This window comes from Rattus norvegicus, chromosome 19 (genome assembly GCF_021556685.1).
Source record: "Rattus norvegicus strain SHRSP/BbbUtx chromosome 19, alternate assembly SHRSP_T2T, whole genome shotgun sequence".
Lineage (NCBI taxonomy): Eukaryota > Metazoa > Chordata > Mammalia > Rodentia > Muridae > Rattus > Rattus norvegicus.
The window spans coordinates 13977425-14003706 of NC_141552.1; the positions used below are offsets into that span (position 1 = coordinate 13977425).

Below are 26282 nucleotides of genomic sequence, written 5' to 3' on the forward strand. Positions count from 1 at the left end.
ATTAAAGGTTGCATACATTATATATTATACTGCTTTATTTTTGCACGATTAAACCCCTTCGAGGACATTTAGCTATGTTATAGAAAGTGTTACTTTTAAAACAAAAGGACGAAGAAAGAAACTGTGGAGTCACTGAGATATACTTCCCAGACAGGATCAAGGAAAGACGGCTGAGAGATGCAAGCAGGGGCTGGAATGCTGCCCTTGAGAAGAAAATGTTTTTCTCACTTTACCTCACACTCTGTTGCACTATGTCCTATGTTTGTGGAAGCGGCTCTCATGCTCTCTGGGTTATGACAAGCATATTGTGATACTAGGAAGAGGGGTGATTTGCTATACAGATATTTTAAGGAGAAGCCTTTGCTTAGTCTTACTTCTTTGCCTAGTCTTGCCTCGGTTGTTCCTGGTATCATGGGAATAACGATCTTATTATATCTTGCCAAAAGGGAAAGTGAGGTAATGCATATTCATGCCTGTATAAGGGTTAATAAGCTTGCAGCTGCATGCAGTTGCATCTGCCTTTGCTCTGCATCCCCTGTGTCCTGGTTATTTGTGAGCATACCTGGGCCCCCAACGCACTAGATGTTGACAGGCATCACCCTTCTCAGTGTTAGGTATATATTTTTTTGAAATCTATGATGTGGAGGCGTATTACAGCAACAATATGAAATAGCAGGCTGGCATGTATGAAAATTGCTGTGTTTAAGCTGGGTGTGGGGACAAGTCCTCAAAAGGAGCTGTTAAGATGGGAAACAAATAATGCATTTGTTGCTGGAATTGAGTTGCCTCAGCTGTGTTGCTCTGCCTGCTCAGTGTCCATTCAACATCACTCTGTTTCTACAGAGGAACTCAAGGTTTGCCCCAGCCGCCTGTGAGCTGTGATATGGGCAGAGAAAGGCCAGGACACAGTGGTGATTTCCCACTCCTCAGTTATGCTGAATTTTCCACTACTGTACTTGTATACACAAGTACAGTGTGGTCAGTTATTATAGATATTTGTCATTTCTTACAGAGGGCAACTATGATTGACTACACCCAATTCTATAAAAAACAAAACTCAGGAAACCTGGCCCTTGGCAGCAATGAATCAAGAAATAGCTAGGATGGTGGGGCATGAATTCTGCCAAGCAATGAACTCAGATAGGTGGGGTTGTGAGGAAGATGTATGGTTGAATAGCCCAATAGATTCACGTTGTATCATCTTGATTTAATCTAAGGACAAAGAAGTGCAGTATCTCTGATGGCTTTCTTCTAACCCCTTGAAAGGTTCACTGGGGATTGACCATAGAACTTCATTCTTCTTGATGGGGCAGCAACATTAGGGAAGCTTGAGATTGCCATAGGCACAGTATTAGGCTAGAAATGCTGAGTAGGTGATACTAAGTTGTTCAGATGGTGATACCCATTTCATTTGTTCTTAACGTGGACCTAAGGAAAGACAGATCGAGGTCCTTAGAATACAAAGATCATTTCCAGTTCTTTTCTACCTTTCCTGAATGAAAGACTGGTTGGCAGAGAATGGTAAAAATTCAAGAATTGGTAGATGATGCTTTGAAAGAAGGGTGGGATTCTGTGCTGGTTTTAGACAGGGTCTCAATTACCCCATCTTGTTCTCTACGTTGCTCGTCAGGTTCACTTTGAGCTCAAATAAAGCTGCTTCCACTTTCCAACAGGTCGTCTTACAAAGGGGCCTCCAAGGACTGTGAGGACAGCATTAGCCAATGAGAATTGAGGTGTGTAACCCACAACTATAGCTTTATCTGAAAGACCCTCAGACAGAGGAGATTCTCGCAGCAGTCCTGAGGACAATCACCACCACATGAACACACAGGACTCAGTCTTGATGTAAAAACAAGAGGTTTACTTTGGGAATCCAATGCACTGGGGCTCGACACGGTCCTCACGAAGGAGGGATGTGAGGAGCCTCGAACAACAAAAATGTACAGATTAAACAGTCAGTGAAGATTACACAGTTTCCTTAGCTCAGCTATTTCGGTGCCGAGGATAAGTAGGCAGATGTTTCTCATCCTGGAATTCCTGGGATAAGGCCATAACCACATCAATGCAGCTATTTCAGTACCAAGGACGTCTGACTTGATATATGTTTTCTTATCCTGGGGTTCCCAGGACAAGGACCAAGGATATCTGTCTTGGCAGGTGTTTCTCTTCTGGAGTTCCCAGGACAAGGCTATAGCTATGTCAGCCTATAGCACAGCTGCATTCAGTACCAAGGACATCTCACTTCTATAGTGGTCAGTCAGCTTCCCAGAGATGTTTCCTGTCTTGTAATTGCCCTGCAGTAAATATGTTCTATACCCTCTGTTCTTATGGCCCGGCAGCTTCCTAGAGCGTGGGTGGGAATGTGCTTTCTGTACTTTCTGGTCTATTGTCTAATGTCAAGGGCCTAAGCGACGGCCAGCTTAAAAGATTCTCATTCTTAAGAAATGGCTTTACTGATATATAAATGGGGATCTTTCATATCCACTTTCTTCCAAGTCTACCAGCCATCTCAGATTGTTGCTGTAATATGCCTGACAATCAAGGACACAGAAAAATAACTTGATACACAGCAAGGACATTGTGATCATATCCTGTGTCGTTCTGTATGTTCTGGATGAGGTTTGTTAAAATGACAATATTGCACAAAGCTTTATATAGGACCCATCAAATTAAGGGTCACTATGCACTGTCATAGCTAAAATGGCCTGGTCAGAAGTGACCACTGGATCACTCTTCTGTAACTTCACATGAGAGGCTTGTGCTTTTTGTGTTTTTTATTTTTCTGTTTTATTTATTTATTTATTTATTTATTTATTTATTTATTTATTTATTGCTTTATATGTTGTCCGGAAGATAGTTCAAGTCATGGATCTGCCCCCAAAATCTGAGCTTTGCTACTAATAGTGTAAACAGTATTAGTGTATGCATTCAATAAAATAACTTGTTTTTTTTTTTAAGTAGGATAGATGCGTTTGTGTTTTGTGGGGTGATCCATGAAACAGGAGTGAAGATGGTTGTTTCTTACTCTGTCCACTGAGTTATGTCTCTAGGCTTGTCCTACTCCTTTGGCTGTACCCCCCCACACACACATCTGCTGACTATTTTATTTTTCAGATGAACTCACACGTTGGAGCTTAGAGAGGCCTGTAAGCAATCCTGCTTTGGTAACTTAAGTGCAAAGAGGAGAGCTCCACACTCAGCCTGAGGGTGCATTCACTGGTGGATCCAATATTTCAGTTTCCTCTGCTAACAGATCCCCACATTTTTGCCAGGGCCATAATGAATGCAATTCTTTCTCCTAAGGAATCTGGTGGCAACTGTCAAATGTTAAGCACAAAGCTTCAGGTTGTACCTATAACACACACCCACATCGCAACCTACCCTACAGGCTATTTCTGGGTGTGATTTCATGCACCTGCACATGATGAGACAGGAGACTTCTTTGGCTACTTATAGGAACTGGTGTGATTTCTCAGTAATCTTTAATGGGTAATATTGCTGACTGAGGAGAATTTGAGGTAGGATGAAACATTTCTGTGCAGGGATTGGGGAGGAAGCACTCATTTGGATACATAGCAATGACTTAGGTTTTTCCAATCCAGACTAGAGCCAAATTTGGCTTTGGAAGCATGTGGTGCTCAGTGGCATGCCACAGGGAAGTCTCCTGAAAAGGGCACATCAGCTTTTGCTCAGTACAGGGAGAACATTAGCAGGGAGGCAAAGTCTGTTTTCCGTGACATCAGCCGTCCCTTCGTGGACATTCTATTGTCTCCTAGAGAGACCTTGGAATCCCTGTGATGTCACCAGTATCGTTGTGACAACCAATTCCCTACTTTTTCTCTTAGTGTCCAAAGGATATATCCACAGACATGTTTGCCCGTCTTCTCAGGCGCTTTGGGAGAGTTGATGTTGGTAGAGAAGAGTCTAGAGTGAAGCAAACGGAACCTAAAGGTAATGATGGACACAGGACATGGGGAATGTGGAGTAAGTTCTGGGCAGTGTATGTTGAGCTTCCTCTCAGGGGTGAGTGTGGGGGTCTTCCGCTGGCCTTTTTAGTAATGGGCCACAACCACTGGAACATCTTCACAGATATTGAATTCCATGATTATCACAATTCCTGAAAGTCAAGGTTTTCACATCATTAGTTTCTCCATAACCACATGGAGGATATGGCAATGCCTATGCTATTATTGGGTGAACTTCTAGTCTTTACTTTTACAGTGCATTCGGTAGGTTAAATTGATATAATAACACCATCAGGAGTCATGGAGGGTATAACTTTTCTGAATTAAACAGGGCATCAATGTACTTCACTTTCATTGCTTCTTTAAATTCAGTGACTATCTGACAGTAGTAAGAGGGAGAGAATTGTGCTCCTGGCCATGACCTTATATTCTTAGAACTCCTCTGACTACCTCTGGCTGACGGGGCCAATCTTACCTTCATATATTAGAGGTTCTGTGTGGCAGATATTTTTCTACAGTAGCCAAACTATATGGAGCAGGTAGAGAAAGAGCCTGTAACCTATTGGCACTTCTGGGGCATTTGTCATTTCAGTAGGGGGAATTAATAAGTCTGTTGACCATGTCCTCCCCCTACATGACTTTTTAATGCAAAGTTATTGGACTAGAGTAACAGTGTAGGATATCTGAGTATCCCTGATCAATGAAGTCATTGTGGATGCTGAATTGATGATCTGACTTCTGAAACCAGAGGGGTGAGGGTCCTGAAACCGGGTTGTAGCGTGCGTACCTGATAATAATCCTGGAGAAGGCATCTCTCTGGTACTTGTAAGCCTGTGTGGGTGGGCATAGGGAACACCTGGCTGCTTACATCTCTTGGTCTCTATATAGTAGTGGGGGAACTGTGATCCACTTAGGATGCCTCTTACACATAGACCAAACTCCTTGCAGTGACACTGGCTTCCAAGCATGTTCTCCTGTTTGGACCTCACTGTGGTCTGTGTATGCTCTATGCATTCGCCCCATGCGGGTTCACTTGTGTTCTTCTACCTACAGAGGCCTGCAGACAGACATCATCCCCTGAAAATGTCCTAAACAAGGTGCAGACCAACGAGGAAGAGGAGAGGCTGAATAGAGAACTGGAGCTAACTACCAAGGAGAGAAATGAGCTGACAGATCGCCTCCTTTATGTGACAGGTGGATCCATGAACAAGAGGTATGCATTGCTCCAAACAAACGACCTTTTTCTAAACCTCATCTCCCATAGAGAGGAGATTCAGAACCCTACCCTTACTGAGGAGGGAGATTGAAAATGGACTCTCTGATTCCTCCTGTTGAAAATCTGAACTTGTGATCTGAGTGAAGATTTCAGGGATAAAGTCACTGGAGCATGAGTTCCCAGTGTACAATTGGAAAGCCCTGGACAGGTGGTAGTTTTGCAAGGTTCTAGGTGCTGTGAGTTTGTGGAGAGTGTTTGTACTTGCTAGGAAGGTGACTGAACGCTATCATCTCCTGGCAGCAGCCTTAGGTGACAGGTCCCACATTGTTCATATCAATGCTTAACTACAAGGCCTGAGGCTCTGGCCTGCTCCTTCTTGTCTCTGTGCCTTGCACTCTGAGACAGTAATGGTGCATGCATTTCTACTGATTCTCATTGTGCTCCTTCCATATTTGTCTCTCTCATTCTCTGAGTCTGTTTACTTTTCTTTCTTTCTTTTTTTTTTTTGGTTCTTTATTTTTTTTGGGGGGTTCTTTTTTTCGGAGCTGGAGACCTTACTTTTCTTTTCCTGTGGGTGTGTCCCAGTTTGTGTGTCTCTGTGTGCACAGGTCTGCATGAATATGCACAACCTTTATATGTTTCTCTATTTCTCCACCCTTGGAATTTAGGGGTCTGTTTTTTGACCTCAGGATTTACCTGTATAATAGTTTCATGGAGGTGTAAGTGCTTTATTTTGGAAGCCCCACTTTCAACAGCACAGTTCTTTGCCTGTGTAGTCACATTTGTCGATACATTTGTATGCCTTGAGCAGATTATAAGTTTGTGGCAATATCTGGTCTCATCTCCAGAATTATGTGTACTGTCTGCCTCTAGAATATTAGTTATTCGGCTTGTAGCATTCCACTTGTCAAAATAGGAAAAATGAAATCAGAGGTTTCTGGATGTATGTGTGTGTGTGTGTGTGTGTGTGTGTGTGTGTGTCTGTGTCTGTGTGTGTGTGTGTGTGTGGTTGGGTAAGCTCTTTGGCCTAGGCTCTTGACAGCATAACAGGTTTGAATGCAGATCCAGCCCTCCTGATTGAAAAAAGTGAGCCAGGGAACCCTTTATCTGGGTGCTTAGCTTCTGTTGTCCTGGGCACACAATTCCAAGTTTCTGAAGCTGAAGAAGATCCAAATATGTAGAATTCAGAAAGTGTCCTTCCAGGGCTGGGGTAGTACAGGACACAGCCTGAGTTCATATAATCCTAAACCCCGATGTTCATTGGGTTCTATCTTCCTGGGTCCAGCCCCTACTTCAGGCCAAATCCATTTTATGAAAACTTGAAGATAAAGGAGAAAGAGGTCATGTCATTACTGCACAACTTAGACACAAAGAACATTGAACATCGTGAGAAATTTCAGGAGCTCAAGAAGGAGATTAACTTCTATTGGTAAGTACTGGTCAGAAGGGCCCATCACTTGTGGAATATCCATTGCTGCCTCTCTTTGTTCCGGACTGGAGAGCCTGCAGCTCTGGGTCCATGTCTTCTGCTGTTTAAATATCACTGTGTCGTGGGTCTTTTGGACTCAGTTTCAGTTCCATAAGAGACTGTGACTCATCACCACAGTGTCTATGCATCTTTAGAAGGCTCTGGATAGAACTATACTGATTCAGGCATCAGAGTGTTATTAGGCCGACCTGGGCCTCTGGGGTCATACCAGGTTTAACAAAGCTCAATGTGTGGACCACATGGTTAGCATGACCTTCTCTTGGTTCTACTGTCCTCTTGTGATTGTTTACTGCCTACTAATTGATGTTGCCCCGGTGCATTGGGCTTTCATGGATAGTTGTAGATCCCTTGTTCTTTTGGAGAGACATGGACTCTTACTGGTGCTTGGGTCACAGAAACAATTTATTCTTCCCTGGATTGGCCGTTTGCTGTTTGTGCAGCAGCCTTACATGTATGGAGATGTATTCTATGAAGTCATTATGGGTATCTGGGTCCTGGTGGACTTTGTGGGATTTGGCAGTTGGAATGGGAGGAAGAGGCCTCAGGATCTTACTATGCAGAGTGTGTTTCCAGCAACCTGCACAGCCGGCTCCTGATGGACCAGGCATGTATGAAGAAGAAGTTGGTCACATTGAAGCAGGAGTGCAAGGAGTTACAGCGATATTTGTTTGAGTTGAACCCAAACGATGAAGAAGAACAGGAGATGACCAGCAACCTCCAGACCCAGCAAAATGTGGTAGGAACAAGCAGCTGAGTCAGATTAACAATGTCTGATACCATTTGCCTATTGGATACATCTTTACTTCCCCTATCATCTTTCTAATCTCCCCACACCCAATCAGTCACCCACCTCATGTGATAGAGTTATTCATTGCTCTGTCTATGCACAAGTATTCTGGGATGTTAACCACTTTTCAGAAGCTGAATTATGGGCAATTATACTTCTCTGCCCTTTTTGAAACTGCAGTCCAGAAATGGTGACAGAGGAATAACATATCACATGACTGCATCTCCCTATCACAGATTGGATGCTATGAAGAGTTTGAACGAGTTCTTGGTCCTGTGACAAAGGTCATACAGGGGTCATGTTATGGTTGGAAGCACCTTGTAGGGATAAGAACCAAGTGCAAATGGCAAATGAGTCCTGGTCATTGGCTTTGATCTGGGTATCATGTGGCCTTCTCCTTTCTTCCTGCACCCCAATTAGGTCTCTCCCCATTTCCCCATTCTTGGTTTGCACTGGTAGATTCTGAGGAGCAGCTTGTTCTCCCACAGTACTGTGAGGGTTGCTGGTGATGTTTCCCATCCTGCATAGATATCAGCAATGATTTCAGTGAAAAGATCAGTGCTGTCTGTCCAATGCAGCTGAGGGGAAAGAAGGCAGCAACTTGATAGCTGGTATGCATGTCCCCACCAAATCAGTGTCTTAATAGCTGCCTTCTCCTCCCAGGTCTCAGGAACTGCAGGAGACATGGCATAGGACGGATCCCAGGAAGACAGCCCCCTGAGGAATGAGTTTCTCTCTCAGGAGTTCCCTGTGACAACAATCCTCCCAGTCAAAGACTTTTTGGGGGAATATTATTCTTCTCAGATAATTTCCTCAATGTATAGAGACCCTAAATTTATGTATCCGTATGCCAGCCTGTCTCATTGAAGTCTTTCTCCTTTCTCATACCGACAACACCATTTGAGAGACAACTGAGGGGACTGCCTTGACATCTCCTGTCCTAGAGGAGAAACAGGACTACAACTGTGTTTCTAAATGTTCATTAAGAAAATGCTGTTAAGAAATGTTTTTGATTATGATTTTCATTGAAGTTTTCTTTTTGTTATTTCATAGTTATATATTCTTGTTACTGTTTTTCATTTTTTATACCATTTTAGTTGTTCATTTTATGCCTGTTTTTTGTAAATTGTATTCCTTATGAATAAAAATTGATTTGTAACTCTTGACTCTTAAGACCATCTTATTCAAGGGTCCTTTCCCCTCCTGTAGACTTAGAGCTTACAGCTGGATATGGATCTTTGCATGGTCCAGGCAGCATGGGTAAATAGGGAATTCAAAGCCACCAAGGGGTACACAGGGTGATGGTGTCTTTTGTGTGGATAATGTGACTTTTTTTTATGGACACACACTTTATGATGTAATCACTGCCATACTGTATCCATGCTGTCATGTATTCTGCTCATCCTAGTCTATATCAGTCTACAACACACATTCCTTATTGACTGTGTGCACCAGATATAGAGTAGCACACACTCATGCCTGTAGAGCTGCAGAAAAAATGACAACTTTCACAAAGGAATATAGAATAATCCTAATCGAGAACCATGTGCCTCAGTTTTTCTTACAATACAGCATTAGTATTAAACCACAAAGATAATGACCATCAACGTCATTTTGGGAAATAGGTTTTTATAGGTGCTGTTTCACTTGATCATTCATATGCTGTGTTTTTTATTGTTGCTGATTATATTTATTTTTATCATGTAACTCAATGGATCTTTTTTTTTCAAATGTATGTCTGGGTCACTCCTGAGTGCATTTCCCTCATGATCCAAAAGAGGGAATAGCATTCCCCATTGTAGATGATTGTTAGGGACCATGTGGTTCTTCTGAGAGAGCAGCAGATGCTCTAACCTGTGAGCCATCACCACAGCTCCTGTAGGTAGCTTTTGTCCTTCCAGGGCATGTGCTGTACTAGATGGACACGATCACCTTCAATTAAGGAGAGAGATCTCAGGAGATGTGTATGTACAGGTGGTTGAGCGGTGCCTGCTCAATGTGGTAGCCTGCTAGGCATCCACACCGGGCTCTGGTGCCTCCACTGCTCATTGTGCATTCAGAATCATCCTCCAGCATCACTCGGTTTCAATTCCAAACAGATCTTTCACTTACTATCGATGATTATATACATTAAGCACATCTGATAAAATACTGAAGACACTAGCCTCCTTCTACAGGCCAACTTGGCATAATGAATTCTTTTGATAGAAAGCAAGATAATTATCTTAATCCATGCAGTTTAGGGAGGACCTCAAGAGCATCCATAGTGAATGCAGACTGCAGCTGTGACCACATGTTTCTTTTGCAGAGCAGGTCTGTGCAAGCCCAGAGCTTAGGTGGGACGGTTCATGTTTCACCTTTTACATGGAAATCTGTGATCGTATTGAGAAAGTATATGTTCCACGTGACTCATTTCCAATTTATGGAATTAAACTGACTTACTGTGAGTGGAGGTGACTCCGAGAGATAAAGTGAAGAAGAACAATCCAGTATGTCTGCAAACAGATGCTGTCTCATTAGGGCTTTTCAATGCTCAGCAGCTGGAGAAGCAAGGGAGAGGCATTGGTGACTCTCAAGCTTAGGTCCTCTAGTCATTATAAGCTGAGCATGACACAAAAAGTCATAGGCATCACACTAGAATCTAGTAACTAGATTTAACCAACCTATCACATTAATGCTGTGTTTGGTGGTATTTTTTGCTCTCTTAGGACCTGGAAGAGGCTTGGGGTTTTCTAATCCTACTCATAATTTATTAATCTTCCCAACACTATGGGCTGTGTTCTATTAATGCTAACAGCGCCATCCAATACCTAGGATATTTTCTACTGACATGTGTGACGTGAGACAAAACAGTCCCTGTCATCCCTCACCTGAATAAACTTCCTTAGAGGACAGTGTAGTTGGAGGGTCCTTCTTTCCTCTCCAAGATCGAGAAACATTTCCAGTCTTCAGACAAGTGTGTCAGCCATTGTCCAGTGACTGTCCTGAGATGTCCACAATGTCAGCTGAGTGTCGTCATCCAGCCTGCCCTGTAATTGTTGTAGATGATTAATAGGGTTCCAGCCCTAGGATTTAATTCAGTGCTACAGTACCTGCCAAACATGCTCAAAGCCCTAGCTGCCACCCTAGTCCTGTGTGCTCTAGAGAAAGAAAATAAAGAACCACAATGTCTATCAAGTTTCTCCTCCAATAGAAGGAGAATCTGCATCGGTCTTTTAAGTAACTCTAAGCCCCAGCTTCCCCACAGCTCCCTCCTTCGATTCCATTATTGGTGCATTTTCAGTAACGCTCACTTTATTTTTGGTGTGCAAAGAATATGCACCATGTCAGTAAAGTGTGTGTGTGTGTGTGTGTGTGTGTGTGTGTGTGTGTGTTCATCCATGAACTCACTATAAATTATTATCAAATGACCCAGAAGACCGTGGAGAAACATGTCGATGTGCATGCAGAATTATGTTACTACCATTCCATGGCACCTTGCAGGGAACACTGAAATAGTGGGCGGCTTTAATAGAGCCTAAAACCAGGCTATGCATGGTTTTCGGTGAGATTGTGATGTGCAACACCGCAACAGAGATCAGCAGAAGCTTCATTTATTCCATGCTGCTGTTACCAAGGTGAGGCAAAGCCTCATCCCATAGAGAGTCTGGTAGGATCTGATGAAGGGCAATAAACTCAGGGTTGAAATCAAGCCTTTAGAAACAAAGAGAAAAATACAAAATCAAGGAAAGCAAGAGCTGTCTTTTTCTTTTCTTCCTCTTTTTTTTTTTTGAGAAGAACCACAAGAGAGACAAACCCTTCCTCAAACTAACAATGCACAAGAGAGACAATACATATATTAAAAATCAGAAATGAAATGAGGGACATAACAATAGACACCGAGCAAATTCCAAAATCATTAGTTCTTACTCCCGAGGACTTTACGCCAGAAAACTGGAATATTTATTCGATATTGTTGATTTTGTAGACAGATAAAAATTACCAAAGTTAAATCCAGATCTGGGAAGGTATCTGAATAATACCCCTAAGAAAATAGATACACTCATTAAAGGTTGCATACATTATATATTATATTGCTTTCTTTTTGCATGATTAAACCCCTTCAAGGACATTTAGCTGTGTTATAGAAAGTGTTACTTTCAAAACAAAAGAATAAAGAAAGAAATTGTGGAGTCACTGAGATACACTTCCCAGACAGGATCAAGGAAAGACGGCTGAGAGATGCAAGCAGGGGCTGGAACGCTGCCCTTGAGAAGGAAATGTTTTTCTCACTTTACCTTACACTATGTTGTACTATGTCCTATTTTGTGGAAGCAGGTCTCATGCTCTCTGGGTTATGACAAGGATATTGTGATACTAGGAAGAGGGGTGATTTGCTATACAGATATTTTAAGGAGAAGCCTTGGCTTAGTCTCACTTCTTTGCCTAGTCTTGCCTCAGTCGTTCCTGGTATCATGGGAATAACCATCTTATTATATCTTGCCAAAAGGGAAAGTGAGGTAATCCATATTCATGACTATATAAGGGTTAATAAACTTGCAGCTGCATGCAGTTGCATCTGCCTTTGCTCTGCATCCCCTGTGTCCTGGTTATTTGTGACCGTACCTGGGCCCCCAATGCACTAGATGTTGACAGGCATCACCCTTCTCACTGTCAGGTTTATTTTCTTTCTTTTTTGAAATCTATGATGTGGAAGCGTATTACAGCAACAATATGAAATAGCAGGCGGGCATGTATGAAAATTGCTGTGTTTAAGCTAGGTGTGGGGACAAGTCCTCAAAAGGAGCTGTTAAGATGGGAAACACATAATGCATTTGTTGCTGGAATTGAGTTGCCTCAGCTGTGTTGCTCTGCCTGCTCAGTGTCCATTCAACATCACTCTGTTTCTACAGAGGAACTCAAGGTTTGCCCCAGCTGCCTGTGAGCTGTGATATGGGCAGAGAAAGGCCAGGACACAGTGGTGATTTCCCATTCCTCAGTTATGCTGAATTTTCCACTACTGTACTTGTATACACAAGTACAGTGTGGTCAGTTATTATAGATATTTGTCATTTCTTACAGAGGGCAACTATGATTGACTACACCCAATTCTATAAAAAACAAAACTCAGGAAACCTGGCCCTTGGCAGCAATGAATCAAGAAATATCTAGGATGGTGGGGCATGAATTCTGCCAAGCAATGAACTCAGATAGGTGGGGTTGTGAGGAAGATGGATGGTTGAATAGCCCAATAGATTCACGTTGTATCATCTTGACTTATTCTAAGGACAAAGAAGTGCAGTATCTCTGATGGCTTTCTTCTAACCCCTTGAAAGGTTCACTGGGGTTTGACCTCAGTTCTTCATTCTTCTTGCTGGGGCAGCAACACTCAGGGAAGCTTGAGATTGCCATAGGCACAGTATTAGGCTAGAAATGCTGAGTAGGTGATACTAAGTTGTTCAGATGGTGATACCCATTTCATTTGTTCTTAACGTGGACCTAAGGAAAGACAGATCGAGGTCCTTAGAATACAAAGATCATTTCCAGTTCTTTTCTACCATTCCTGAATGAAAGACTGGTTGGCAGAGAATGGTAAAAATTCAAGAATTTGTAGATGATGCTTTGAATGAAGGGTGGGTTTCAGTGCTGGTTTTAGACAGGGTCTCAATTACCCCATCTTGTTCTCTACGTTGCTCGTCAGGTTCACTTTGAGCTCAAATAAAGCTGCTTCCACTTTCCAACAGGTAGTCTTACAAAGGGGCCTCCAAGGACTGTGAGGACAGCATTAGCCAATGAGAATTGAGGTGTGTAACCCACAACTATAGCTTTATCTGAAAGACCCTCAGACAGAGGAGACACTCACTCCAGTCCTGAGGATAATCACCACCCCATGAACACAGAGGACTCAGTCTTGATGTAAAAACAAGAGGTTTACTTTGGGATACCAATGCACTGGGGCTCGACACGGTCCTCACGCAGGAGGGATGTGAGGAACCTCGAACAACAGAAATGTACAGCTTAAACAATCATTATGATCACACAGTTTCATTAGCTCAGCTATTTCGGTGCCAAGGATAACTAGGCAGATGTTTCTCGTCCTGGAATTCCTGGGATAAGGCCGTAACCACATCAATGCAGCTATTTCAGTACCAAGGACGTCTGACTTGATATATGTTTTCTTATCATGGGGTTCCCAGGACAAGGACCAAGGATATCTGTCTTGGCAGGTGTTTCTCTTCTGGAGTTCCCAGGACAAGGCTATAGCTATGTCAGCCTATAGCACAGCTGCATTCAGTACCAAGGACATCTCACTTCTATAGTGGTCAGTCAGCTTCCCAGAGATGTTTCCTGTCTTGTAATTGCCCTGCAGTAAATATGTTCTATACCCTCTGTTCTTATGGTCGGGCAGCTTCCTAGAGAGTGGGTGGGAATGTGCTTTCTGTACTTTCTGTTCTATTGTCTAATGTGTAGGGGCTAAGCGAGGGCCAGCTTAAAAGATTCTCATTCTTAAGAAATGGCTGTACTGATATATAAATGGGGATCTTTCATATCCACTTTCTTCCAAGTCTACCAGCCATCTCAGATTGTTGCTGTAATATGCCTGACAATCAAGGACACAGAAAAATAACTTCATACACAGCAAGGACATGGCAATCATATCCTGTGTCGTTATGTATGCTCTGGATGAGGTTTGTTAAAATGACAATGTTGCACAAAGCTTTAAATAGGACCCATCAAATTAAGGGTCACTATGCACTGTCATAGCTAAAATGGCCTGGTCAGAATCAGAAGTGACCACTGGATAACTCTTCTGTAACTTCACATGAGAGGCTCGTGCTTTTTGTGTTTTTTTATTTTTCTGTATTTTTTCTTATTTATTTATTTATTTATTTATTTATTTATTTATTTATTGCTTTATATGTTGTCCGGAAGATAGTTCAAGTCATGGAACTGCCCCCAAAATCTGAGCTTTGCCACTAATACTGTAAACAGTATTAGTGTATGCATTCAATAAAATAACTTGGTTTTTTTTTTAATATGATAGATGCTTTTGTGTTTTGTGGGGTGATCCATGAAACAGGAGTGAAGATGCTTGTTTCTTATTCTGTCCCCTGAGTTATGTCTCTAGGCTTGTCCTACTCCTTTGGCTGGACCCCCACACACACACACACATCTGCTGACTATTTTATTTTTCAGATGAAATCACACGTTATAGCTTAGAGAGGCCTGTAAGGAATCCTGCTTTGGTAACTTAAGTGCAAAGAGGAGAGCCCCACACTCAGCCTGAGGGTGCATTCACTTGTGGATCCAATATTTCAGTTTCCTCTGCTAACAGATCACCACATTGTTGCCAGGACCATAATGAATGCAATTCTTTCTCCTAAGGAATCTGGTGGCAACTGTCAAATGTTAAGCACAAAGCTTCAGGTTGTACCTATAACACACACCCACATCGCAACCTACCCGACAGGCTATTTCTGGGTGTGATTTCATGCACCTGCACATGATGAGACAGGAGACCTCTTTGGCTACTTATATTAACTGGTGTGATTTCTCAGTAATCTTTAATGGGTAATATTGCTGACTGAGGAGAATTTGAGGTAGGATGAAACATTTCTGTGCAGGGATTGGGGAGGAAACACTCATTTAGATACATAGCAATGACTTAGGTTTTTCCAATCAAGCCTAGAGTCAAATTTGGCTTTGGAAGCATGTGGTGCTCAGTGGCTATGCCACAGGGAAGTCTCCTGAAAAGGGCACATCAGCTTTTGCTCAGTACAGGGAGAACATTAGCAGGGAGGCAAAGTCTGTTCTCCGGGACATCAGCAGTCCCTTCGTGGACATTCTATTGTCTCCTAGAGAGACCTTGGAATCCCTGTGATGTCACCAGTATCGTTGTGACAACCAATTCCCTACTTTTTCTCTTAGTGTCCAAAGGATATATCCACAGGCATGTTTGCCCGTCTTTGTAGGCGCTTTGGGAGAGTTGATGTTGATAGAGAAGAGTCTAGAGTGAAGCAAACGAAACCTAAAAGTAATGATGGACACAGGACATGGGGAATGTGGAGTAAGTTCTGGGCAGAGTATGTTGAGCTTCCTGTCAGGGGTGTGTGTGGGGGTCTTCCGCTGGCCTTTTTAGTAATGGGCCACAACCACTGGAACATCTCCACAGATATTGAATTCCATGATTATCTCAATTCCTGAAAGTCAAGGTTTTCACATCATTAGTTTCTCCATAACCACATGGAGGATATGCCAATGCCTATGCTATTATTGGGTGAACTTCTAGTCTTTACTTTTACAGTGCATTCGGTATGTTAAATTGATATAATAACACCATCAGGAGGCATGGAGGGTATAACTTTTCTGAATTAAACAGGGCATCACTGTACTTCACTTTCATTGCTTCTTTAAATTCAGTGACTATCTGACAGTGGTAAGAGGGAGAGAACTGTGCTCCTGGCCATGACCTTATATTCTTAGAACTCCTCTGAATACCTCTGGCTGACAGGGCCAATCTTACCTTCATATATTAGAGGTTCTGTGTGGCAGATATTTTTCTACAGTAGCCAAACTATATGGAGCAGGTAGAGAAAGAGCCTGTAACCTATTGGCACTTCTGGGGCATTTGTCATTTCAGTAGGGGGAATTAATAAGTCTGTTGACCATGTCCTCCCCCTACATGACTTTTTAATGCAAAGTTATTGGACTAGAATAACAGTGTAGAATATCTGAGTATCCCTGATCAATCAAGTCATTGTGGATGCTGAATTGATGATCTGACTTCTGAAACCAGAGGGGTGAGGGTCCTGAAACCGGGTTGTAGCCTGCGTACCTGATAATAATCCTGGAGAAGGCATCTCTCTGGTACTTGTAAGCCTGTGTGGGCGGGCATAGGGAACACCTGGCTGCTTACATCTCTTGGTCTCTATATAGTAGTGGGGGAACTGTGATCCACTTAGGATGCCTCTTACACATAGACCAAACTCCTTGCAGTGACACTGGCTTCCAAGCATGTTCTCCTGTTTGGACCTCACTGTGGTCTGTGTATGCTCTATGCATTCGCCCCATGCGGGTTCACTTGTGTTCTTCTACCTACAGAGGCCTGCAGACAGACGTCATCCCCTGAAAATGTCCTAAACAAGGTGCAGGCCAACGAGGGAGAGGAGAGGCTGAATAGAGAACTGGAGCTAACTACCAAGGAGAGAAATGAGCTGACAGATCGCCTCCTTTATGTGACAGGTGGATCCATGAGCAAGAGGTATGCATTGCTCCAACCAAACGACCTTGTTCTAAACCTCATCTCCCATAGAGAGGAGATTCAGAACCTGACCCTTACTGAGGAGTGAGTTTGAAAATAGACTCTCTGATTCCGCCTGTTGAAAATCTGAACTTGCGATCTGAGTGAAGATTTCAGGGATAAAGTCACTGGAGCATGAGTTCCCAGTGTACAATTGGAAAGCCCTTGACAGGTGGTAGCTTTGCAAGGTTCTAGGTGCTGTGAGTTTGTGGAGAGTGTTTGTACTTGCTAGGAAGGTGACTGAATGCTATCATCTCATGGCAGCACCCTTAGGTGACAGGTCCCACATTGTTCATATCAATGCTTAACTAGAAGTTCTGAGGCTCTGGCCTGGTCCTTCTTGTCTGTGGGCCTTACACTCTGAGACAGTAATGGTGCATACATTTCTACTGATTCTCATTGTGCTCTTTCCATATTTGTCTCTCTTTCTCATTCTCTGAGTCTGTTTACTTTTCTTTTCTTGTGGGTGTGTCCCAGCTTGTGTGTCTGTGTGTGCACAGGTCTGCATGCATATGCACAACTTTTATATGTTTCTCTATCCCTCCCCCCTTGGAATTTAGGGGTCTGTTTTTTGACCTCAGGATTTACCCGTATAATAGTTTCATGGAGGTGTAAGTGCTTTATTTTGGAAGCCCCACTTTCAACAGCACAGTTCTTTGCCTGTGTGGTCACATTTGTCTATACATTTGTATGCCTTGGGCAGATTATAAGTTTGTGGCAATATCTGGTCTCATCTCCAGAACTATGTGTACTGTCTGCCTCTAGAATATTAGTTAATCGGCTTGTAGCATTCCACTTGTCAAAACAGGAAAAATGAAATCAGAGGTTTCTGAATGTGCATGCGTGTGTGTGTGTGTGTGCGTGTGTGTGTGTGTGTGTGTGTGTGTGTGTGTGTGTGTGGTTGGATAAGCTCTGTGGCCAAGGCTCTTGACAGCATAACAGGTTTGAATGCAGATCCAGCCCTCCTGATTGAAAAAAGTGAGCCAGGGAACCCTTTATCTGGGTGCTTAGCATCTGTTGTCCTGGGCACACAATTCCAAGTTTCTGAAGCTGAAGAAGATCCAAATATGTAGAATTCAGAAAGTGTCCTTCGAGGGCTGGGGTAGTAAAGGACACAGCCTGAGTTCATATAATCCTAAACCCCGATGTTCATTGGGTTCTATCTTCCTGGGGCCAGCCCCTACTTCAGGCCAAATCCATTTTATGAAAACTTGAAGATAAAGGAGAAAGAGGTCATGTCATTACTGCACAACTTAGACACAAAGAACATTGAACATCGTGAGAAATTTCAGGAGCTCAAGAAGGAGATTAACTTCTATCGGTAAGTACTGGTCAGAAGGCCCCATCACTTGTGGAATATCCATTGCTGCCTCTCTTTGTTCTGGACCGGAGTGTCTGCAGCTCTGGGCCCATCTCTTCTGCTGTTTAAATATCACTGTGCCGTGGGTCTTTTGGACTCACTTTCAGTTCCATAAGAGACTGTGACTTCTCAGCACAGTGTCTATGCATCTTTAGAAGGCTCTGGATAGAACTACACTGATTCAGGCATCAGAGTGTTATTAGGCCAACCTGCGGCTCTGGGGTCATACCAGGTTTAACAAAGCTCAATGTGTGGACCACATGGTTTGCATGACCTCCCTTGGTTCTACTGTCCTCTTGTGGTTATTTGCCGCCTACTAATTGATGTTGCCCCGATGCATTGGGCTCTCATGGGTAGTTGTAGATCCCTTGTTCTTTTGGACAGACATGGACTCTTATTAGTGCTTGGGTCACAGAAACAATTTATTTTTCCCTGGATTGGCCGTTTGCTGTTTGTGCAGCAGCCATACATGTATGGAGATGTATTCTATGAAGTCTTTATGGGTATCTGGGTCCTGGTGGAGTTTGTGGGATTTGGCAGTTGGAATGGGAGGAAGAGGCTTCAGGATCTTACTATGCAGAGTGTGTTTCCAGCAACCTGCACAGCCGGCTCCTGATGGACCAGGCATGTATGAAGAAGAAGTTGGTCACATTGAAGCAGGAGAGCAAGGAGTTACAGCGATATTTGTTTGAGTTGAACCCGAATAATGAAGACGAACAGGAGAATACCAGCAACCTCCAGACCCAGCAAAATGTGGTAGGAACAAGCAGCTGAGTCAGATTAACAATGTCTGATACCATTTGCCTATTGGATACAACTTTGTTTCCCCTATCATCTTTCTAATCTCCCCACACCCAGTCAGTCACCCACCTCATGTGATAGAGTTATTCATTGCTCTGTCTATGCACAAGTATTCTGGGATGTTAACCACTCTTCAGAAACTGAATTATGGGCAATTATACTTCTCTGCCCTTTTTGAAACTGCAGTCCAGAAATGGTGACAGAGGAATAACATATCACATGACTGCATCTCCCTATCACAGATTGGATGCTATGAAGAGTTTTGAACGAGTTCTTGGTCGTGTGACAAAGGTCATGCAGGGGTCATGTGATGGTTGGAAGCACCTTGTAGGGATAAGAACCAAGTGCAAATGGCAAATGAGTCCTGGTCATTGGCTTTGCTCTGGGTATCATGTGGCCTTCTCCTTTCTTCCTGCACCCCAATTAGGTCTCTCCCCATTTCCCCATTCTTGGTTTGCACTGGTAGAGTCTGAGGAGCAGCTTGTTCTCCCACAGTACTGTGAGGGTTGCTGGTGATGTTCCCCAGCCTGCATAGATATCAGCAATGATTTCAGTGAAAAGATCAGTGCTGTCTGTCCAATGCAGCTGAGGGGACAGAAGGCAGCAACTTGACAGCTGGTATGGGTGTCCCCACCAAATCCGTGTCTTAATAGCTGCCTTCTCCTCCCAGGTCTCAGGAACTGCAGGAGACATGGCATAGGATGGATCCCAGGAAGACAGCCCCCTGAGGAATGAGTTTCTCTCTCAGGAGTTCCCTGTGACGACAATCCTCACAGTCAAATACTTTTTTTGGGTGAATATTCTTCTTCTCAGATAATTTCCTCAATGTTTAGAGACCCTACATTTATGTATCCGTATGCCAGCCTGTCTGGTTGAGGTCTTTCTCCTTTCTCATACCGACAACACCATTTGAGAGACATCTGAGGGGACTGCTTGATGTCTTGTCCTAGAGGAGAAACAGCACTACAACTGTGTTTCTAAATGTTCATTAAGAAAATGCTGTTAAGAAATGTTTTTGGTTATGATTTTCATTGAAGTTTTCTTTTTGTTATTTCATAGTTATATATTCTTGTTACTGTTTTTCATTTTTATACCATTTTAGTTGTTCATTTTATGCCTGTTTTTTGTAAATTGTATTCCTTATGAATAAAAATTGATTTGTAACTCTTGACTCTTAAGACCTTCTTATTTAAGGGTCCTTTCCACTCCTGTAGACTTAGAACTGACAGCTGGGTATGGATCTTTGCATGGTCCAGGCAGCATGGGTAAATAGGGAATTCAAAGCCACCAAGGGGTACACATGGTGATAGTGTCTTTTGTGTGGATAATGTGACTTTTTTTATGGACACACACTTTATGATGTAATCACTGACATACTGTATCCATGCTGTCATGTGTTCTGCTCATCCTAGTCTATATCAGTCTACAACACACATTCCTTATTGACTGTGTGCACCAGATATTGAGTAACACACACTCATGCCTGTAGAGCTGCAGAAAAAATGACAACTCTCACAAAGGAATATAGAATAATCCTAATGGAGAACCATGTGCCTCAGTTTTTCTTACAATACAGCATTAGTATTAAACCACAAAGATAATGACCATCAACGTCATTTTGGGAAATAGGTTTTTATAGGTGCTGTTTCACTTGATCATTCATATGCTGTGTTTTTTATTGTTGCTGATTATATTTATTTTTATCATTTAACTCAATGGATCTTTTTTTTTCAAATGTATGTCTGGGCCACTCCTGAGTGCATTTCCCTCATGATCCAAAAGAGGGAATAGCATTCCCCATTGTAGATGATTGTTAGGGACCATGTGGTTCTTCTGAGAGAGCAGCAGATGCTCTAACCTGTGAGCCATCACCACAGCTCCTGTAGGTAGCTTTTGTCCTTCCAGGGCATGTGCTATACTAGATGGACGCCATCATCTCCCATTAAGTAGAGAGATCTCAGGAGATGTGTATGTACAGGTGGTTGAGCGGTGCCTGCTCAATGTGGTAGCCTGCTAGGCATCCACACCGGGCTCTGGTGCCTCCACTGCTCATTGTGCATTCAGGATCATCCTCCAGCATCACTCAGTTTCAATTCCAAACAGATCTTTCACTTACTATCGATGATTATATACATTAAGCACATCTGATAAAATACTGAAGAGACTAGCCTCCTTCTACAGGCCAACTTGGCATAATGAATTCTTTTGATAGAAAGCAAGATAATTATCTTAATCTATGCAGGTCAGGGAGGACCTCAAGAGCATCCATATTGAATGCAGACTGCAGCTGGGAACACATGTTTCTTTTCAGAGCACGTCTGTGCAAGCCCAGAGCTTAGGTGGGATAGTTCATGTTTCACCTTTTACATGGAAATCTGTGATTGTATTGAGAAAGTATATTTTCCACGTGACTCATTTCCAATTTATGGAATTAAACTGACTTACTGTGAGTGGAGGTGACTCAGAGAGATAAAGTGAAGAAGAATAATCCAGTATGTCTGCAAACAGATGCTGTCTCATTAGGGCTTTTCAATGCTCAGCAGCTGGAGAAGCAAGGGAGAGGCATTGGTGACTCTCAAGCTTAGGTCCTCTAGTCATTATAAGCTGAGCATGACACAAAAAGGGTCATAGGTATCACACTAGAATGTGGTAACTAGATTTAACCAACCTATCACATTAATGCTGTGTTTGGTGGTATTTTTTGCCCTCTTAGGACCTGGAAGAGACTTGGGGTTTTCTAATTCGACTCATAATTTATTATCCTTCCCAACACTATGTGCTTTGTTCTGTAAATGCTAACAGCGGCATCCAATACCTAGGATATTTTCTACTGACATGTGTGACGTGAGACAAAACAGTCCCTGTCATCCGTCACCTGAATAAACTTCCTTAGAGGACAGTGTAGTTGGAGGGTCCTTCTTTCCTCTCCAAGATCGAGAAACATTTCCAGTCTTCAGACAAGTGTGTCAGCCATTGTCCAGTGACTGTCCTGAGATGTCCACATTGTCAGCTGAGTGAGGGCAGGGCAGGGGATTGGGACAGAGTCCATGAGATGTCAGTAGGCAACAGGCCAGCTGGGGCTAGTGTGGGTACAGAGCTTCTAGTGTGGGTGTGAGAGGAGGAAATTAGGAATGGTCAGATTCTGATGCAGCATATAGGCGGGAAGGAGCTTAGACCATCTCAGTGCCATATAGGGACATTTAGACCCTGATGGGCAGTGTGGGGATGGTAGGGTCCCATATAGTGCTCTCTGCAGGTGTCAGGAGAGCATACAGTGGCTCTGTCAGACTTATGACAATCAGGCAGGCACTGGGTGCAAGTGAGAATCATGGGACAAGCCCTGGGTGCAGCCTGGTTTGGGGACATTCCCAGGTGCCCCATGGACTGCAAATTAAAGGCAAAGGACACAGGGAAGCCAGCAATTCCCATGCACATGACATAAATACCTGTAGATCTTTCTAGAATTTCCATAGACTATCTGTCACTAGTCCTCATTATAGAAGGCACCAACATTCTGCCCTCTACTTCAACTTGATGAGACAGCTATTCTAACTCCAGCAGGAAGGCCTCAGGGAAGACAGTAAGAACTCGCAGGTGACCCCTTTTACTATTGAAACAGGGTCTTCCTATGGAGCCCAGAGTGGCTGTAGGATACTAATGCTCCTGCCTCACAGTGACTAGAATTCCAATCCACCCTCAAGAGCAGTTGATTCATCACTAGATCAGACTAAGGACATGTGAGGCCCCAGGGTGCTAGGATTACCAGGGTCCTAGTAAGTTTCTCCAGCCTAAATTACAACCTGAGTCGGTGCTGCTATTTGGGACAACGCCTGATGCCCAGTGACATCACACCTTGGAACTCTTTGTCAAACATAAGCTGTTACGGGAATGAAGTACCCACACAATAAAAACTGGTCTGGATAGTCCTAGGTCAAGAATCCCCTGTTGAAAATGCCTTGGACCGCAAAATTTTAAATTCTATATCCTTCTGGCTTTTAGAAGATTTATAAATACAAAAAAAGAAAGATGGGCATAGTAATTTAAGCCTATCATCCCAGTCATGGGAAAATGAGTCAGGGTGATGGAAGACTGTAAGTTCCAGGGCAACCTGTGTTTCAAGAAAAAAAAAAAAGGCATGGTGAAGATTCCACTCAAGTAGAAAACAAAAGGGTTTCACATGGGCCCTGCCATCCACTGGTCAGCACTCTCATCACCACAGCCACAGGCAGACACTGGGGAACATTTCCCACTGTCTCTCTTTGGGATGCAATCCACCCCATGATTCTATGTGAGGAATCCCCCAAAGGTTGCATCATGTGAGGGACCTAGAAAGTTCCAGGATTGGGAGAATTTAGGAGTTTATAATTAGGGATGATCTACAGCTGTGGCAAAGCCTTTTCCCAGCACATGGCAGCCCTAGGTTTGTCCCCAACAGTAAAAATAAAATCCCCCAAAATAATTCAAACAAAATGTCGTGAAGCCTGAGCCCTGACCAGTCTCCTCAAAAGTGTGCAGGAACCTGGGTCCACATTTAGGACCCAGCACGACCTCTGTGACCCGTGAGAAGGGATCTAATATGGGAATTAGTACAGTATGACTTATCCTTGTGGATACCTTTAGTGACAATAACCACCTGACCCCTGAAAACCCATCTACCTGGGGGACTCAGCATCATGTCACCCAAAAAGTCCAGATCCTAGGGCCAGCATGGGCAGGTGGTGAAGAAAGTTTGTCTCTCGTGAACATCAGTTGCTGCTCCTGACCTGACTCTATCCTCAGGAGACAATGTCACCCCAGAAAGTGTGGGTGTCAACGGCTCTTCCCAGGCCAAGCCTGGGATACTGCTTAAGTTCCACAATGCACAGCAGTGCTCACTCTAGAGCTAAATGTTCTACAGCTGAAAGGGGTGGGTGCTCTGCTGGCCATGCCCCTCCCCTGCAGTGTTTAGTGCACTCAGAGTGGTGCTTCAGATGTGAGGGACTTCTTGAGGCTACTCCCATGGAGAATGGCAGATTCATCAGAACGGGGTACAGGGTGAGTTCAGAGCACAGCTGGGAGGAATTTAGGGATGCCAAGCCATGACTAAGACCAGATCCTGGGCTGACAGGCACTTGAGCTGGAGAACTGGCATCCAAAGTGTGACTGCCTGAATTCCTCTTAGACCAAAAGCCCTGGATCTGAGCTACTTTGGTGCGTGCTCCTAAGTGGGGTCCCAGACACAGCTCAGAATTGGGGCTGTGCATGGACTTTGGTGCTGGCAGCAGGTGGCTTAGCCATAAAGTGCCGAGCTTTCCCATCTGTGCCCACTCAAATTCCTCTGTTTCATTTTAGGTGTGTTTGGTATAGTTTTGAGACAGGGTATCTTGTAGCAGCCCAACTCGCTTTGAGCAACACTGTAACATAAAAATAACCTTGAATTCAAGATCCTCCGACCCCTCTGTCCCAAGTCCTGGAATTAAGACCTCCAGCTGTGACCATTTTACTGCAGCATAGGATCCATCTGTATTAGAGTGAGCTTTGGAAATACTGGAGCTCCGACTGTTCCTTAGAATTCAGGTTTCCTTAATTCTTAGCAGGAGTTTTGTGATGATGCTGATGAGAGAGTCAGGAGTTACACTGGGAGAGGTAACAGTCCTGGCAGCCCTGAGTGCGCAGTGAAAGTCAAGACAGAAGCCTGCTGATTAGCACCTGAGTGAAAGTGGGAGGATTCAGAGTTCAAGAACAGACTCAGTTACATTCCTAAGACCATATTGCAACATTTTTGTTTCATTTTTGGCTTGTTTTCTTTGAGACAAGGTGTTAATTTATAGCCCTGGCTGTCCTGGAACTCACAATGCCTCTACCTCCCAACGGATGGAATTAAAGGCAGGTGCCAACATGCACTGCCACTAATTAATTTTTAATTAAACATGCTGGCACAATCCAGTAATCCCAGTGCTTAAGAGGCCGAGGCAGGCAGATATCTGGCTTCCTGACAAGTCTGATCTACAGAGAGCCTGTCAGAATAGCCAGGGCCAAACAGAGAAACCCTGTCTCAAAAAACAAACAACAAAATGAATTTGTTTTAAAGAAGAGAGGAACGATTTAACAGAGAATTAGAGGCCAAGATCCAAATGATATTGGGTAGTACAGAGCCTAGCTTCTGAGATGAAACTGGACACCATGGGGTTAGGGTGGGGATTCTCATCTTGGACTGGGAGACAGAGGGTGACTTCAGGCATGGAAGGCTCAGTCAGTCATTAGTCAGGATTCTCAATCAAGAGGGTGTTGTAAGATCCAAAATGTGTGAGCAGTGTTCTGCATGAGACTAGAAGGTCCCACGAACCAATACAAAATAGCCAATAAAGAGTAATCACAAGCATACGTCTGGAGGTCCATGGAGAGGTTAATGTCCACCTTAGTGTGGATTCTTCAGAGCACAGGTGGAGAGAAATAGAAGAGCTGATGATGGCTGAGGCAGGAGAGGAGTTCAGGTGTGAATTTGAGCCAGTAAAGGAGCTTGTAGGTCGGGCAGAGCAATGAGAGGTCTAACAGCATAGCTGTTGAGATCCTTCAGATTAATTTGTCTTAAGAGCCTCATGCCATAGCCAAGGACAGGAGTAGATCTGACTATTGGGTGGGTGGGCTCACATAGCCCAACAGGTTTGGCCTTGCATCTGTGGGATTCCAAGTCTCTCCCTTTAGACACAGCCATGGAGAAGGTGTAGCAGTGAAGGTGGAGATGGCTTTGCAATGCTTGGCTTATGGTGTTGAGTACTTCATGCTCCACAGAGCTAGGAAATGTCCTAGAAGCCAGGGAGGCTGAGCATGAGGAAGACAGGTCTCCAGGAGAGAGAAATGATAACCAAAGTCACTAAGAACTTCCTGAATCTCAGTGTCTTTTAACCATATATTTTATATACTTATTTTTATGGGCCTGAGTGTTTCACCTAATAAATGCTTGTGCACCATGTGGTATGTGTGGTGCCCGTGAAGTCCAGACTGATTCCCTAGAATTGCAATTACAGGCTAATAGGAGCCACCATGTGGACACTGGGAACTGAACCTGGGTCTTCTGCTCTTAGCCACTAAACCAACCATCTCTTCAGCACCCCCCCCAATTGTATTGTCATTAAGATTTACCCATTTAGCCTTCAGTATTTGAATTAATACAGATGTGACAAGAATTATAGTTAACATGATGGTTCAGGCATAGACAGGGAGGCATCTCATTGTATACAAAATATGAATCCTTCCTTCCTTCCTTCCTTTCTTTCTTTCACTTCTTTCTTTCTTTCTTTCTTTCTTTCTTTCTTTCTTTCTGTCTGTCTGTCTGTCTGTCTTTCTGTCTGTCTTTCTTTCCTTCTGTCTTTCTTTCTTTCTGTCTTTCTGTCTGTCTTTCTTT

General features: G+C 43.4%; 2 protein-coding genes and 1 long non-coding RNA gene across 4 annotated transcripts in view; 2 read left to right on the plus strand and 1 right to left on the minus strand.

The window, feature by feature from the left end:
* Positions 1-26282, plus strand: part of LOC134483340 (disks large homolog 5-like) — an 82647-nt gene that overhangs the window by 16715 nt on the left and 39650 nt on the right. The window contains exons 1-5 of one of the 2 annotated variants that reach the window (XM_087595445.1): positions 15329-15471; positions 16539-16698; positions 17915-18058; positions 18691-18853; positions 19569-20069. In XM_087595445.1, coding sequence (XP_087451571.1) covers positions 15390-15471; positions 16539-16698; positions 17915-18058; positions 18691-18853; positions 19569-19598 — 579 coding nt within the window. In that variant the 5' untranslated portion in view covers positions 15329-15389 and the 3' untranslated portion in view covers positions 19599-20069. Of the gene's footprint in view, positions 1-15328; positions 15472-16538; positions 16699-17914; positions 18059-18690; positions 18854-19568 lie in introns of those variants that run through there. The other variant, XM_087595450.1, reaches the window with a different exon arrangement.
* LOC147998805 (uncharacterized) lies at positions 1841-9997 on the minus strand. The gene is made up of 2 exons (XR_015643774.1): positions 9900-9997; positions 1841-4117 (listed from the first exon to the last, which is right to left on the minus strand). It is a non-coding gene; the product is annotated as an uncharacterized LOC147998805 (long non-coding RNA).
* LOC147998806 (disks large homolog 5-like) lies at positions 3850-8616 on the plus strand. The gene is made up of 5 exons (XM_087595500.1): positions 3850-3951; positions 5019-5178; positions 6467-6610; positions 7244-7406; positions 8121-8616. Exons 1-5 carry the CDS (start codon positions 3870-3872, stop codon positions 8148-8150), a joined length of 579 nt encoding a protein of 192 aa, XP_087451626.1. The 5' UTR covers positions 3850-3869; the 3' UTR covers positions 8151-8616.

Coding starts and splice junctions, on each gene's coding strand:
- LOC147998806 (XM_087595500.1), top strand. CDS start 3,870: ATGTTTGCCCGTCTTCTCAGGCGCTTTGGGAGAGTTGATGTTGGTAGA. Junction 3,952..5,018: donor GAAGCAAACGGAACCTAAAG/GTAATGATGGAC, acceptor TTCTACCTACAG/AGGCCTGCAGACAGACATCA. Junction 5,179..6,466: donor GGTGGATCCATGAACAAGAG/GTATGCATTGCT, acceptor TCCTGGGTCCAG/CCCCTACTTCAGGCCAAATC.